Source organism: Argiope bruennichi, chromosome 2 (genome assembly GCF_947563725.1).
Source record: "Argiope bruennichi chromosome 2, qqArgBrue1.1, whole genome shotgun sequence".
NCBI lineage: Eukaryota > Metazoa > Arthropoda > Arachnida > Araneae > Araneidae > Argiope > Argiope bruennichi.
The window spans coordinates 13,479,495-13,495,108 of record NC_079152.1 but is presented as its reverse complement, the minus strand read 5'-3'; the positions used below and the strand labels follow the sequence as shown (position 1 = coordinate 13,495,108).

The following is a 15,614-nucleotide window of genomic DNA, read 5'->3' as shown; positions in this document are numbered from 1 at the left end:
TTAATTTACTCGATTAATTAAATTTAGAATAGAAATATGAAATGAAGATTTAGGCAACAAAATAATAAATTCGAAATTTATTAGTAATTTATAAATTTTTTTGGAATGCCATTCGATCATGTTTAGGAAGTATAATCTAGTAACGCTTCAATAAAAAAGCTTTACTTGAATATTTTACTTAATTAGACTCATTTTATTGTTAAGATTTACATAAATTTCAGATTAAAGATAATAAAATAGAATGAATATACTCTTACCAATATATTCATAATCACTTTTCGGCATCCGGAATCCAGTACATAAATATGTTTCTTTCTGAAAGAAAAAGGAAAATTATCTTTAAATAAATTCTCTTTGCATACTCTTTGCATTCTCTTTGTATAAAAATTCACTAAATCACAAATTGTTTAAAATTTCGAACTTTAGTACATATTATAACGCTAATTAATTATAAAAATATATTTATCTAAATGTATAAATAATAAAAAAATAGTATTATTTTCTTATTCTTCTTCTTATTTTTTTTAGTTATTTTTTAGTTATTTTTAGTTATTATTTACTTATTTTTTAGTTATTATTAGTATTGCTTCTTATTTTTAAAAAATTAAATATGTTTAGTTAAACACGTTATTGGTTAATCAAAATTTCTTGGCTAAAATATTTCTTTCTTTAAAACAATTACGAAAATCCAAAGAACTCGTGCCTCGGTCTAAAATATTAATTTGATTAAACAATTGTTTCATTTGAAAAATGATGATATTTAATAATGGCTTATTAAATATCATCATTTTTCAAATGAAACAATTTTTTAATCAAATTAATATTGCAGCATTGGTCGCCTGTCTCCCATCGCACAATTTTTGAGAGAAATCTCAAAAATAATACTTAACTGAATATTATTTATAGGAGGAAAAATCAAGACAGAATTCTCCACTTCCTGTCACTGCAGCAATTTCGCCAATTTTTAATTCATTTGAAAATTCACGACCTCTTGAGTATAACATCATTTTTCGCTTCTCTCTCTCTCTCTATTTTTGGGATAAATCTCAATAACATTGTTCTAAAAGAAAATACTGTGACATACTGTTGATGATTTTCCAAATCTTGTTTCATCTCAAAACTTATTTTAGGTTAGACAATAACATGTTATTTAACATAATATGTTATTTAAAGTTATTTTAGGTTAGACAATAACATGTTATTTAACATAATATGTTATTTAAAGTTATTTTAGGTTTATCCTATCACATTTTTAGAGATATTGCGAAATAAAACAATAACACGATCAATGAACAATAAATGGACTGATTTCGCCACTTTGGAGCGTAGCTAATCAATCAAAATAATGTTAATAAACGAAATTTAAAATAATACTTTCATTTGCTAGGATAAGATATAGTTCACCAAAGTTGTTTGATATAAACTAAATTAACGCTATTAATATAGTAGGCGTACGCCTAATAGCGAATGCTTCTAGTTATACTTACTCGTATACGCGATGCAAAGAAAATGTAGTAATTATTAAGAATTTAGACTTCCATGACTTCGCAAAAACATTTTTCGATAATGTTAGTGTGTCCATCTGTTTGTGACAAAGATAACTCAAAAACTATATGAGCTAGACAGATGAGATTTGGTATATGATAGAATATAAGTTAACATAACAAAGAGAACTAGGTGAAAAAAATTACGTTATATAGATTTAGAATTTATATTGCAAATACATAACAATTTTTGAGCCAAATCCAACAAGGTTGTCTGTCTGTTAATCTGTACTTTCAGAGTAAGTAAATGCAATTCAAAAACGCAGTGATCCAATTTTTTTATATTTGATATGCGATTCTGTGACTATAATTATAGTTTTGTGTTAAATTTTGGCTTTAATCGGTTGGAGCGGTTATACTTTAATCGGTTGGATTATAGTTTTGTGGTTTGGAAAAAACGTGTCTAAAACAAAAATTCACCTTTAATAGAAAATATGCGAGAAATCCCCACTTTCATTTTTTGCGTAATATTGGAAGCATAATAAACAAATAAATTTTATTAATCACTTTTTAATTTATTCAAAAACGTTCTTTTAAGACAATAATAATAAAAGATTTCATCACATATCACAGCAAAAGTTATTTACACAAAGTAATTTTTAGTTGCACAAAGTGGTAAAGCACCTTAAATGTTTTATAATCATGTCAGCAATTAAATATATATTCTATGCAATTTCTGTCTGTGTTTTATGATTTACAAAAATACGCAGCTATAAAATTGTACGCATACATAAAACAGACCTTCAAATTTCAAAATATACTTTTCATCTCTGATCGTTTCCAAAGCAAAGTAAATAAACCATGTTTCTAACCTTGTTTATACAACTTGCTGGTTGGTTGTTTTCATTAGATCCTCTTTTAGATAAGGCCGTACGCAACAGAGTGTGAATTGAACCTTTTGATGACACGGTTCCAGTATACACGTGTGTATCGCGAGGCGCTGTTTCCCAAAATTATTTTTTACAAGAGGAATGCTTTTAAATGCAACTTATTTTAATCTCACAAGTTTTTATTTACATCTGCGAGAGTGGTCTCGTCGAAACTTTCGCGCATATTTTCTAATAATGATATTATCTCTTTCCCCGTATAAAATTATGGATTTCGGAAAAGACCGTAAACACCTTGAGTTTTCACATTTTTATTTTCATTAAAATAAAAATGAATGTCACACATAACAGCCATGTATATAATAAATAATATGTAATATAGTAAAGATTATACTAGATTAGATATAGGGTATGGTCAAAGCTGTTATTTTAGTAACAAAATATTACGCCAAATTTTGTTTATCTAAGTCGTGGAATTTTTAAGTTTTCACATATACATGCATATATTCAACAGTAATAATATAGTATAGTAATAATAATAATATATTATAGTTAGAGAAATAATATAGTAATAGTAATATAATAAAGCTTATACTCGATTAATGGTAGCACAAAGCTGCTATTTTAGTGACAACATCGTATAACAAATTTCATTTACCTAATTAGTTGAGTTTTTGAACTGCCATGTATACATGCATATAGTCAACAGTATGTAATATAGTAACAGTGATAATATAATATAATAATAGTAAAAATATAGTATAGTAATGGCAATAATATAGTATAGTTATAGTAATAGTATAGTATACTTACAGTAATAATATATAGTATTAATAATTTAGTAAAGATTATACTAGATAAAATTTATGGTAAGCACACAGTTGCTATTTTAGTGACAAAATCATATACCAAATTTCATTTATCTAGGTCGTTTAGTTTTTGAGTTAGCACGTATACATGCATATAGTCAACAGTATGCAATATAGTAACAGTTATAATATAGTATAGTAATAGTAATAATATAGCAGGAACAGTAATATAGTAAAGATTATACTAGATAAAATATATTGTATGCGCAGAGCTGCTATTTTAGGGACAAAATCGTGTACCAAATTTCATTTATATAGGCCGTTGAGTTTTTAGTTACTGCATATACATGCATGCGTATTACAGACATACTGATAGTCTTGCTCTACAGAATTTAGTTCGAAATTTAATTAGTTAATAGCTACAGAATTTAGTTCGAAATTTAATATAAGAATCTATACTTTAGATGCTAAAACTGTGTATCAAATATCATTAATGATTAACATTTTTACGTTATGCGAAAACACATAATCACAAACAGTCAACCCCCGATTTAGAATTTCATACAAATACAAGAAATAAATGCCAAAAACTGTGCCTAATTCTAACCATCTATCCCTATTTTATTTCGAAGTTACTGAGTTCACTTGCACTGGAGACATTCAGGCAGATTTCCTCTAAATAAATGCTTGCCAAATTTGGTAGAAATCTATAAATTTGGTGTAAAAATCAGATACCAAATTTCATCCTTCTAGCCGAGAGTCATTTTGAGTACCATGTTCACAGAAAGACATAATTTCAAAGAAAAAAAATGCGTCATTCAAATATTTAAAATGTAAAAATTCATCAAAATTTTGAATTCGAATTTTTTGCATTGCATTCTTTTTATATATTTCATATTCGGGAAAGTAACAAAATGTTTTTAAAAATATTAAAAAATTGTTGTATTATGAAATTAGATTTTTAAAAAAATTAACTGTATATCACTCATATCGATTTGCTTCCTTCTCAAAAAATATTAGCTTTTCTGACTGTCAAATTATTAACAATGAATTAAAATTTAATTTAAAATTTTACCTGACAGTTTAATACTGAAAAATATAAATTGATTTATATTGAATACATGCATTTGAAATTTCACCTAACAATTTAATAATTCTGGAAAATATAAATTTAAAATAAAAATTTAATAAATATAAATTTGCTTCAAATAAAGAATTGAGCATAAGAAATTAAAGTTTGAGTACAACGAAAGATAACACCCAATTCAAAAACAGTTATTCATACAATTATGCTTTTAAAAGAACACGGGGCTTATCTCCATTAAGAAAATCATGTACATGATAAAGGGAATAGGTGTAAGGCTATGAAAATAACCCAATCTCAAGTATATCAATTTTTGATTCTTAAAAATACTTTTAACAGGAGTCATGGACATTCAAATTATGAAAAAGAAATCATCTGAAATTGAATGTTACCAATATTCCTGAGGAACTAACTAGTCGTTTAAGGTGACTAATAAATATTCAAAACGTCGGACAGGAAAAGATCACAATTAGAATCGTTTAATTCGGTTTCTCGATAAAAGATATTTTATCACATACATTTATCTATTTTTTTATATTTTTCATATTTTATATTATATATATTATATATTTTATATTTTTTACATTACATAGTTTATATTGTATATTTAATTTATGTAAAAAATTATGTGTCCTTTTTTTTACCGTTCAATAATAGGCATTTTCAAATTTTATTTGTCCATTTACTTATTTTTGTGCCTCCTTTCTTTTTATATCATGCATCTCTAAGCAAAAGCAATCAACAAATGATACTATTACTGTCGTAGTCGTTAGTTAGGTTTGGTATTATGTGCAGAAATATTGTCACCAAAAAGTATGAAATCATATGGTGAAAATAAACCTTTCAGGGTGTCGACACAACACTAGATTACAATCTCGGCTGACGACCTTTAGCCAACCATCTGCGATTCCGGAGGGTCTAACAAACACATTTATCCAGCTTCGTTTGTTCGAAGTTTTTTTCATTGTCGTTAAAAAAGAGTTGTTCCGGTTGCTCTTCGTAGCGGAACGCGCAAAATAGATTAATAAGTTCGGGAAGTAAGAAAACCGTCTGAGTTCCAGGTAAATAATAAAAAATACGTGAGCATGTAGATGGACACCTGAATCGGGAATAAATAATTTACAGCTTATTGTAATGCAAAGGTATTTTGGAATTTTATGATTTGATGAAAATGAACCAAAATACTTTTTGAATACATGCTTAGTACAAAAATTTTAAAAATAACACAAGATTAATTAGCAGAAACCATCAGTAAATAATATATACCTATATCAGAAATCACAATTACAACTTCAAAATAGCAGCACCAGTTGAATTTTATAAACATGCTGCTAAAAATATTAATTGTTAACGGAGCCAAGACCTTTCACCAATTGTCTTTTAATCAAATTCGCATGTTCCTTATTCTTTTCAGAAAAACTGAGATCCTTTTTATCATTGAAGTCAATTCTCAGGGGAGTAATTCTCGTAATTGAGGAGGAGAAACTTCTAGCATGGTGGTTGGTTCTTGCCATCCTTGCGGGTGCACGAAAAGGTGGGGGTCTGGCTCCTCCCATCGATGACGGGACGTACTTCCTTAGGGAAGGGTTGTACCGTGGCCAGTGATGGCCCTTAGGACTCAATTACAATTCCTGCCAGTGTTGCTATGTTTTGATATATTTATGAAATATCCATTCATATGGATGTAACGTACGCATGTACGCAAATTTTTGCTACGTTCAAATTACTTGCGAATATAATCATATTATAATACGTATACAGCCATTCCACATGTGTATATGTGAAGCAAAATGTATGCATATATGCAACGCACTAAATACATGTGTGTTTGTATGTAATGTAATATGTACTATACAAATGTAAATAAATCTATGTTTATAATAAACATATACATAAATATAAATTTCAACTTGCGTAAGTTACATACTTATTTCTGTTATATATGTGTATTTAATACGGCTTATAATATACTTGCGTATGCAATATACTAAATACATGTAAACCGGCAATCGTATGTCCATAGGTATGCGTATACTTACACATGTAAAGTCTAAAACAAGCAACTAGTACTTATGTAATTTATCAAGTACACATTAAAGTGTCGTATATACGTAATTATATATTTATATAATACACTAGTTAAATACGTGCATATGTTTTTAGTGCACTATGTATTTAACGCACTCCGTAGTACATACATACATATGTATATTCGAAACTTACGTACTATCTAATACATTTAATTTTACATGTGTATATGTATTATTTAATGCACATATGTGCGTACGTACGGATACTATGATCTATGAACAATTGTATGTATGTTCACCATACGATTGTACAATCATATACAGTGCATGTGCTAATATAACGTTTGTGTATATATGAAGTAAATATATGTGTAATGTCCAAAATCAAATGAGAATGTACATGCGTGCTAATTGTACGTACTAAATGTATATGTATGCATATACTGCGAATACATATTATCCAATAGGTATTTATTCATACTTAAGTGTGAAATATTCGAAATGCATATGCACTTAAACATATTCATGTAAGTAATGCTGTAAATGCATACGTTCATGCACATACATGCTATTATTCAATGCACAAAATGCGCATGTTTACATGTGTATGTATGCAATGCACTAAATGCGTGCGTATGCATATATATGTATGCAATGTTCCCACGTATATTTATACGATAATGGTAAAGTACATACATGCATACCTAAGGACTTTAATATAAAATCAAAATTGCATGTATGTATATGCAAAAATAGGATGTATGTCATCTACACTGTATAATACACACATGAATATGTATAGGTTGCAAACAAACAAAAAAATATATTACAAATCCTAATGGCCATTGAATGTTAACATCAGCAGCGAGAAAGTAAAATCGAAATGCCAACACGAAAACATTAGTATTTAAAAAATAAAAGCATTAATAAATATAAATATATTAATGAAAATATACTTTGATATAAAATATAGTATAAAGATGTTCTTAATCTTTGAGATTGTATTTTTAAAGAAAATGAGGATATCAGTAGTGCCAAACGAATTTTAGAACTCATTACTTTTAGAAAAATTGCAAATTATACCAAACGATTTTTAAAAACAACCAAAGGCTAATTTTCCTCATTAAATATAAATATATTTTAAAGAATGATATAAAATTTTATCAAACTTAACAAGTGGAAATACTGAAGGAAAATGAATAAAAAAATTTAAAATATTTGAAATTTTTACTCAGAAGAAAGGATGATACGTGCACAAAAGTGACATGAACATATGGAAACATTTAATGCGCATTTAATAAAGATAACCATAGAAACACCCGACCTAAACCGCCAGTACGATTACTCAAGTTTTTTATTCCATATGAAATTTCACGGTTTCTAAATATATCACTTCAAATGCATTGCTTGACTTTACATTGTTTATGAGGAACTCCGGGACTGATTTCGTCAACCCCGTCGTAAATTCAAATTTTATATAAAAGTTCACCACCTCTAAACAGATCTTCAATAGCAGTCTTACCTTCCCCCCCCCTCCCCCAAAGTCTCCCCATTTTCCAGAGAAATCGAAAAATCACTGCGCATTCTGTATCAGGAAAAAAATCGACAGAATTTTCCCAACAAAACAGTTGCACCAACTAAAAAAAAAAAAAAAAGAGCTCTATATCAACACTCATGATTCCTAAGTCATCAATGATCTTTTATTCTTTTTTCTCGCCATTTTGAAAATTATTGCAAAATAAAATATCGAAAAAGGCTTCAGTCTCCACAACTGGACCAATTTCGCAGATTTTCGTCGCTAAATAATTTCACTAATCTGAAATATCGCTAACCCATCAGAAAATTATATCATTAATATGCAAATATAATTTAAAATAGAAATTTCTTTTTTGTGTGACAAGATGTAGATTCCCAAAGCTGAAAGACATGGTTAAATTAATCTGATTGATAACAATCACTATACTATTGTAATGCTATTGATCATACTATTGTAATTAGTTTTGTTGTTGACTAATTTTCATGCAATACGCAGTATAAAAAAGAATGTATGTACTAATATAAATTGAGAATGGGTAGTAATGATAGAGTTTTCTGATTAGTTAACCATGCCTGCTAATTGGCGAAATGAGTTGGCGACGATATTTGGCGATACCGAATCCAGTTGTTGAAAAGGAAGCCTCTTTTATTTTTTATTTTGCGATATCTTTTGAAAATGGAGGCGAAAACGGCAGACGACCGTTGATAACGTATCTAAGGGTATGCATTTTTCATGCGAAACACAAAGTGGAGAAATCGAAGTAACATTTTTGAAATTTCTCTCAAAACATGAGATTGGTATGAGACAGGTGACTATTGAAACGTATGTATTTGACAGTAACTATCATGTGAAACAAAAAGAAAAAAAAATGGCGAAGTCTGTCCAATGCTTGTGACTTGGTCTCTTGGTTTTGCCAAGTATTTTACATATATAGGATTGACGAACAACTCCTTCAAAGGTAGTTAATAGCTTTAATTAAAAAAATAACATTTGATTAATAGACACGAAATAGTTTTCTCGCGTGCATTAGTCACAAATCTGTGTTTGATGCAATTGATTTAAATCATCTGAAGGCGATAAAATTACAATTTGATAAATAAGGTAATATTTTATAAATGTAATAATATATATTAAATTTATGTATATATATTGTAATAAATTTAAATATTTAATGATATAATTTAAATCTGGCATATATAATTATAATAAATGTAATATGTTATATTTATATTTAATTTTTTAAATATTTAAGAATTTACAATAAGCGAAAATATAAGATGTGCATTCATTTACACAAATAAGAGATGCTTATTGATATTGAAGTTTTTCACTCCCCGATCAAAGCCGTACTTATTTAATAATGTGACATTAATCAATACGAATGGTCTTCCCGAAACTTTCTCGCCTACTCCGCAATAAAAGTGTCATTCCTCCTTCACTTTCATAAAAATTGTTAACCTTAGACTAAGCCATGAACACCATGAAAAAGCAGATATTTAATTTCCGCATTCCGCACATGAGCGTTTTGGGCTTCATAATATAAGGACGAATAAAAGGGATACCTTTCGAAAGACAATTTTTTTTTTAACAATCGATTAAAATCTAAATTTGACAAAAAAAAGTTACAAAGCTTTAGTGACAAGATCACATGCGAACATTCATTGATCCAAATCATTATATTTTTTTAAGTTATCTTTATTACATGCATACGAACGGACAGATGGACAAATGGTCAATCCTTAGACAGATCTAGATCTAAAGTTGTTACGAATGTATAAAGAAAATCAAATATAAAATCATTGACAACATTTTCCCCATCTAATTGTATACGTTTTGAACTCATCACATTCACATGCTCTCAGATACACAGACAGACAAATTTCCTGAGAAAGATTTCGTTCAACATTTGACAGGTGTATTCGAATTTGGTTTCAAGGCCACGTACCAAATATCATGCGTTTAGCTCAAATCATTTTTGATATATCGGGTTTGCAGACAGACAGGCATAATTAATCAGCTTGAGAGGTCTCTCCAAAATTTTCTCGCATACCTCTACTAAATCTATCATACCACTGAACGCCTTACATGGCATTGGCGTACAATAGTTAAGAAATATTAACTTTTGGCGCGGATTCAGCATTTTTACTGAATATATCGTGTTATCCTTGTAGAGTCATTTGGCGATTAATCCGTGGCATGCCTTTAATAGAATTCGAAAATCAAATTTGTGTTTATAGTGAAAATAAAATTTTCGAATTCGGAGAGACCTAAAACGTGGAGATTCATCAAATCTAAAGTTCGATTTTTGACCATTGCTATACTTTTTCTATATTACGTATGCAAAAAATGTGTTTTGCGGAAGCATAGAGTCTGATAAGTGGAGATTCATTAATATCTTATGGTCAAATTTTTTTAAGATCACAACAGTTTTCTTTTTGTCTACTAAATACAATAATTTCTTTTTTGTAGTCTTCTTTGTTTAATAAATTTAATAAAATAATGTTCCGTAATAAAATGTTAATGAGCTTGGTCGCAATGTTTTCAAACGCTGTTTCTGTATTTTCACTGAAAATGTATACAGCTAATTAGTTCTTGAATTTGAATGACGAAAATACTTAATTTCTACAACCAGCACTGAAAAAAAAGCACCCCAAATTATGTTAAACTGTTTCTAAAGAAGGATTTAGATCTTTTTTTTCTCGAGTGAGTTTATCGTTTAAATCAATTATGTCCTTAACTTTGAACGCAAATAAAAACAATTAGAAGTTTGAATCATTGAATTAGATCATTATTCCAGTAACAACGTTTTAAAATTTCATAAAAAAATTATACTCTTTATGTAGTTTAAAATTAATTTTTTATTCCTGAAAACGATAACTCTACTCTCGATTATGTATCAAAAACCTGAAATCAAAGAAAAGCATCTGTCATTGAAAGAGTGGATTTTATTTGTTTTCCATCATATATGGATATTTTTATGCTGATATTTTTACATATCAATTTTTTTTTAATTATGGCACTTCTATATCTATTATGGAAATACCTTAAAATCGAATTATTTTTATTCTTTTATTTTTTTCTGCTATTGAAAAAAAAATAACATCATGATAATTGCAGCTTTTTACTAAATCTCTTTCTTTTAAACTAAAACCATAATTATTTTTTATGAGTTAAAAATATTGGAATCATATTCACATTTTTTAAATAGATTCGAAATAACGCTTAAGTAAGTAAGTAAGTAAACGCTTACTAAAGAAGATGGTAAAAGCATTTAGATATATAATAGTGGAACTAAAATGCAGAGTGACATTTTTTTCCCTCAAAAAATTCAGTGTTCATAAAAAAACAATAAATTGCAGTAATAATACTGGAACATTATTCAGGAAAACATTATTGGAAAAGATAGAACATTTCACTGTAGAAAAAATTTTAATCCTAAACCATCTGAATATATCTTATTATAAATCATAATTTTATAAATCTATGAATGAATCGAAGAAATCTAGGAAAAATCAGCACTAATATCATGATGCTATTTTTGGAATAGGGTTTGGCCAGATATAGATATCATCACTCTAAGGTTACTTCCTTGTTTTGAAAATAATTAATGCAATTGGATCAAATTTAAAACTCTGAAGAGATTTATTAAATAAATAGTTAGAAAAGAGATCAAGAGTATTTATTGGCAAAATAGTATAAAAATAATGAACTCCGGAAAATTCCAGAAGCTGCTGAAGCTTTAATTTTTTTTTTTTTTTGTATTATTTTCTACTTTTAATCTGACATAATAATGCTGACAATCTTACTGGAGCAAGATTGATTTCAGCATTTCTTTTTGGTTTATTGGAGCAAGACTGTCAGCATTTCTTTTTGGTTTATTTTCGTTTTAAACTTTTAAAACGAATTAAATAATTTTCTTAGTGGTAATTCATAGACCGTATAAAGTTATCAAATGAAGAAGAGAAAAAACTAGAGAAATATTAAAATGAAATCTACGATCACAAATTTCAAATTATCATCTGCAAACAATATTATTTTTTTTCTAAGTCATTATTTGTCTTAATTAATTTAAGTCATTAACCAGTTTAAACCGGTTTGAAACAATCACGAGACTTCTCTATCGATCTCTATCCACGGTCTCTCTCTCTCTCTCTCTCTCTCTCTCTATATATATATATATATATATATATATATATATATAATTTTTTAAAAACTTTCATTTTCAATTTTTCTAGCTGGAAAACAAAGCTTTGGAACTCGACCGATTTTGAGATGAAATAACAGCTATGATGTCATAGTTCTACGTCAACCTTTTAAAAACGCATCTGCTGTCAAAGAAGCGTACGTAATAATAAGGCAATACTGGTAAAAGCAAGTCAACCTTTTAAAAACGCATCTGCTTTCAAAGAAGCATGCATAATAATAATGTAATACTGGTGAAAGCAGGTAAAAAATATATGCGATTAAAAGATGATATGAAAATTGCCATTTATGCTATATTCATTTCCTACGTGATTTCGAGCTTCAACTCCCCCTAACCAAAACAATATCATGTTCTCACATGATAAAAAAAAAACAAATCTAAAGTGAAATTTAGATTGTATCTACTCAAAAATAAGCATGAATTGGAATTACAACGGAAACGAAGAGAACGATAAATAAATTTATACGATTTCAAAACTGTAAAATTATTTATTGCAGAATACTAAATCTAATTTTTTGGAAATATTCCGAATAGTTAAATCCATCAGTGCATTTTATGTGATAAAATATTTAAATCCAACTCTAGATTTTTATTAAAATTAAAATTTATTTAAAAATTATATTACAAAATAAAAATATCTTCGTATAATATCTTAAAATTTTCAATTTTTAAAAATTTTAGATTTAAAAACAAATTAAATTTCATTAAATAATTTTTGACTCCAAGCAAAAAAAAAAAAAAAAAAAAACACCAAGATATTTATTTAAGTAAAAAGATTTGGAACTTTAAATGTGCAGATACAGATCATATAAATATAAATAATATACATAACTTCATATAAATATACATAACTTCGTAATATAATTAAATAACAACCGCATTTTAATGAATTAATTTAGAGGTATTAATTATAAGTTAAATAACATTTGAAATATATACAAAAAGATAATTCATTTTTAAAAAACAAAAACTTAACCAACTAAAAAAAATATTTGATATTCCCCATTGCAGTTTTGCCATGAACATTTTTAGAAAATTATATTAAAATTTTAAAAACATATTGAATAAAAGCATTGTCCTGATAAATAATAATTGATATTGATAATAAGGTTACCAATGAAGAACCATATGATAATTTACAATTTTTCAAAATAGTCAAGTATAAAATGCTGATATTATTTAAAACTTTATACATTTTTTTCTTTTGAGTTTCAAAATTAATTATTTGTTAATTTTCTTTCAAATATTATACAATGACACTATCTGGTAATATTTGTAGAGATACGATACCACATAATGTATAATGTAATACTTCAAAACAATATATTTTTATGTTTAATGATACTTTTTAAAAAAGCTCTATATTTATTTAGAAAATTACAGATAGATAGACATTACATAAACGGCAGTTTTTCATAGTAAACTTTAAGTCTTCAAATTTAAAATACTAATTTTAAAAAAAACTCAATATAATTTTCATGTTCGAAGCATTTATTAAAATTCTTCATTAAGCTTTATTTCTAAATAATTTAATTACAATAGATATTGTTTTACATTTTATAAAACTAACAAAATGACAAAGCTTTTTTAAAAAAATACAATTCTCTGGAGTTATTTAGCCGAAAGCGAAACTATATTTACTTCCGGCTATTTGTTATAATTAAAAACTATACTCCAAAATTGCCATTTCTTGGTAAACGAAACCACCATATGCTGCCACTGTTAACAAGAAAATTCGTTCCTAAACATTTGTCAGCAGATTTTTCTTTGAAGAAGATCCACATTTTGTACCTTTCACATGCAGACATGGAGCCGCAATGTCAGCAGCAAAATATATGACCCGAAACAGAATGAATTTTACGTGACATTTCGCTTTAGGCTTACAGGTAAAAAAAGTACTCACCATAAGCGGTTGAACATCTGGCATCAGCAGAGGATATAATTTCCCTTCATCTTTGGCATTGATTACTTTTCCCCGTGCAGTACGAGACACGACAATTAACAAAAGAATTACGAAACAAAAATGAAAAAGATTCGACTTCATTTCAGAACTACATTTCGAATGAGGAACCAACATGACTAGATGCAAGACGGTGTTGCATCGTAATGCGGGCGATAAAATCGATCAGTGACAGACGCAGTTGCCAAGCAACGGACACCTTCGCAACCAGGAAGTGACATCATGGAAAGCACTGCGGATTGCTGAACGTCATTTCCGGTTCTTGTATCCTAAACCTGTTTCTAAAAGCAACAGACGATAAAATGGAAGAAAGAACAAAAACAATTTAATGCAATAACAAGAATCTCTTTTATAGTTAATTTTATGAGACGGCGTTTGTAAATTATATTCTGCTTCCTTTTTTAATTAAAAATATCATATTTATTTATTTCGTATTCATAATTAATTAAATTTTCTTCAGAATGCATCAATTTACAAAATTCTAACAAAAGTAATTAGAAAGAAATTAAAAAAGAAAAAGTATTCTGAAGTAGAATAAGGAGTCACATTAATAGAAATATTTGATAAGTTCAGGATGTATAAGTCAATTATAAGTTGAATATTTTATTACTAAATATATAAGTTGATGATTTTTATTATTTTAAATATTTTGTTCGTATTTGATGCCGGAAAAAATTATTTTATTGTTCTTTCACAGAACAGCAAATAATATGTTTTTGGACATAATAAGAAGAATCGTAAAATTAAAAGAACAAATAAAATTTTGAGTAATTTTGTTGACTAAAAATTAAATTCAGTTGAATGCTTTTTTATGAAAAATACATTAATCAATATATTTCGGATAAAACATGTTCCAAAAATATATGGAAGTTTATATGCGCAATTTTTAGATAAATATTTCAAAATACTATTCTCATATAATAAATAGATAGTTAAAAAACACCTAACTTTATTATTATCAGAAGGATGACTATCTCATCTCAAATATTTGTGAAATGACACGTCCTTGTATTTTCGAATTTTTAAGTGAATAACAGTTATATACAAAAATACATGCATATACAATTGGTTGATTGAAAGTTCAGTAGCTAAGCAAAGGATATTGTTAAAAATTTGAATTTAATTAATAATCTACAAAGTATCTTTACTTTTTGGCCCTCAGCTTTATAAAATAATTACTTTTTAAAAAAAAATTATTTTATAATTGTATTATTATAACTGTAAAAATTAATTCTTCCCTTTCTTTATACTAAATGCATACACAGATAGAAGAGCTTACAGTGAGAGAGTTGCTCTTTCACTTTCTAGTATAAGATTTGTGCAAAGAGAAAGTTTTATAATCGTCAAAAAAATTTGCTAAAGTAAACGTAAATTTTACTTGCTTTTTTACTTCCTCCTTTATGAAGTGTATGAAGATACGCATAAAAAAAATGCTAAAAAAACGTTAAGATTACCTTGCTTTTAATTTTCATTATACATAAAATGCACAAAGATACATTGCTGTTTTATCAAAAAATTAGATCTCAACATTAATAAAAATTAACAAATTCCATTCAAACACGTTAATAAATGTTAATTAATTAATTATAATTAAATTAATTAACGAAATAAATGAAATC

The 15,614-nt window shown here is 27.3% G+C and overlaps 1 protein-coding gene across 1 annotated transcript in view; it reads right to left on the bottom strand.

Moving 5' to 3' along the window:
• Positions 1-14,173, bottom strand: part of LOC129955758 (peptidylglycine alpha-hydroxylating monooxygenase-like) — a 35,085-nt gene extending 20,912 nt beyond the window's left edge. Inside the window, exons 1-2 of the mRNA XM_056068249.1 lie at positions 13,939-14,173; positions 258-315 (exon numbers count right to left, since the gene is read on the bottom strand). Coding sequence (XP_055924224.1) covers positions 258-315; positions 13,939-14,112 — 232 coding nt within the window. The 5' untranslated portion in view covers positions 14,113-14,173. The remainder of the gene's footprint in view (positions 1-257; positions 316-13,938) is intronic.
• Between the last annotated feature and the right edge of the window lie 1,441 nt (positions 14,174-15,614).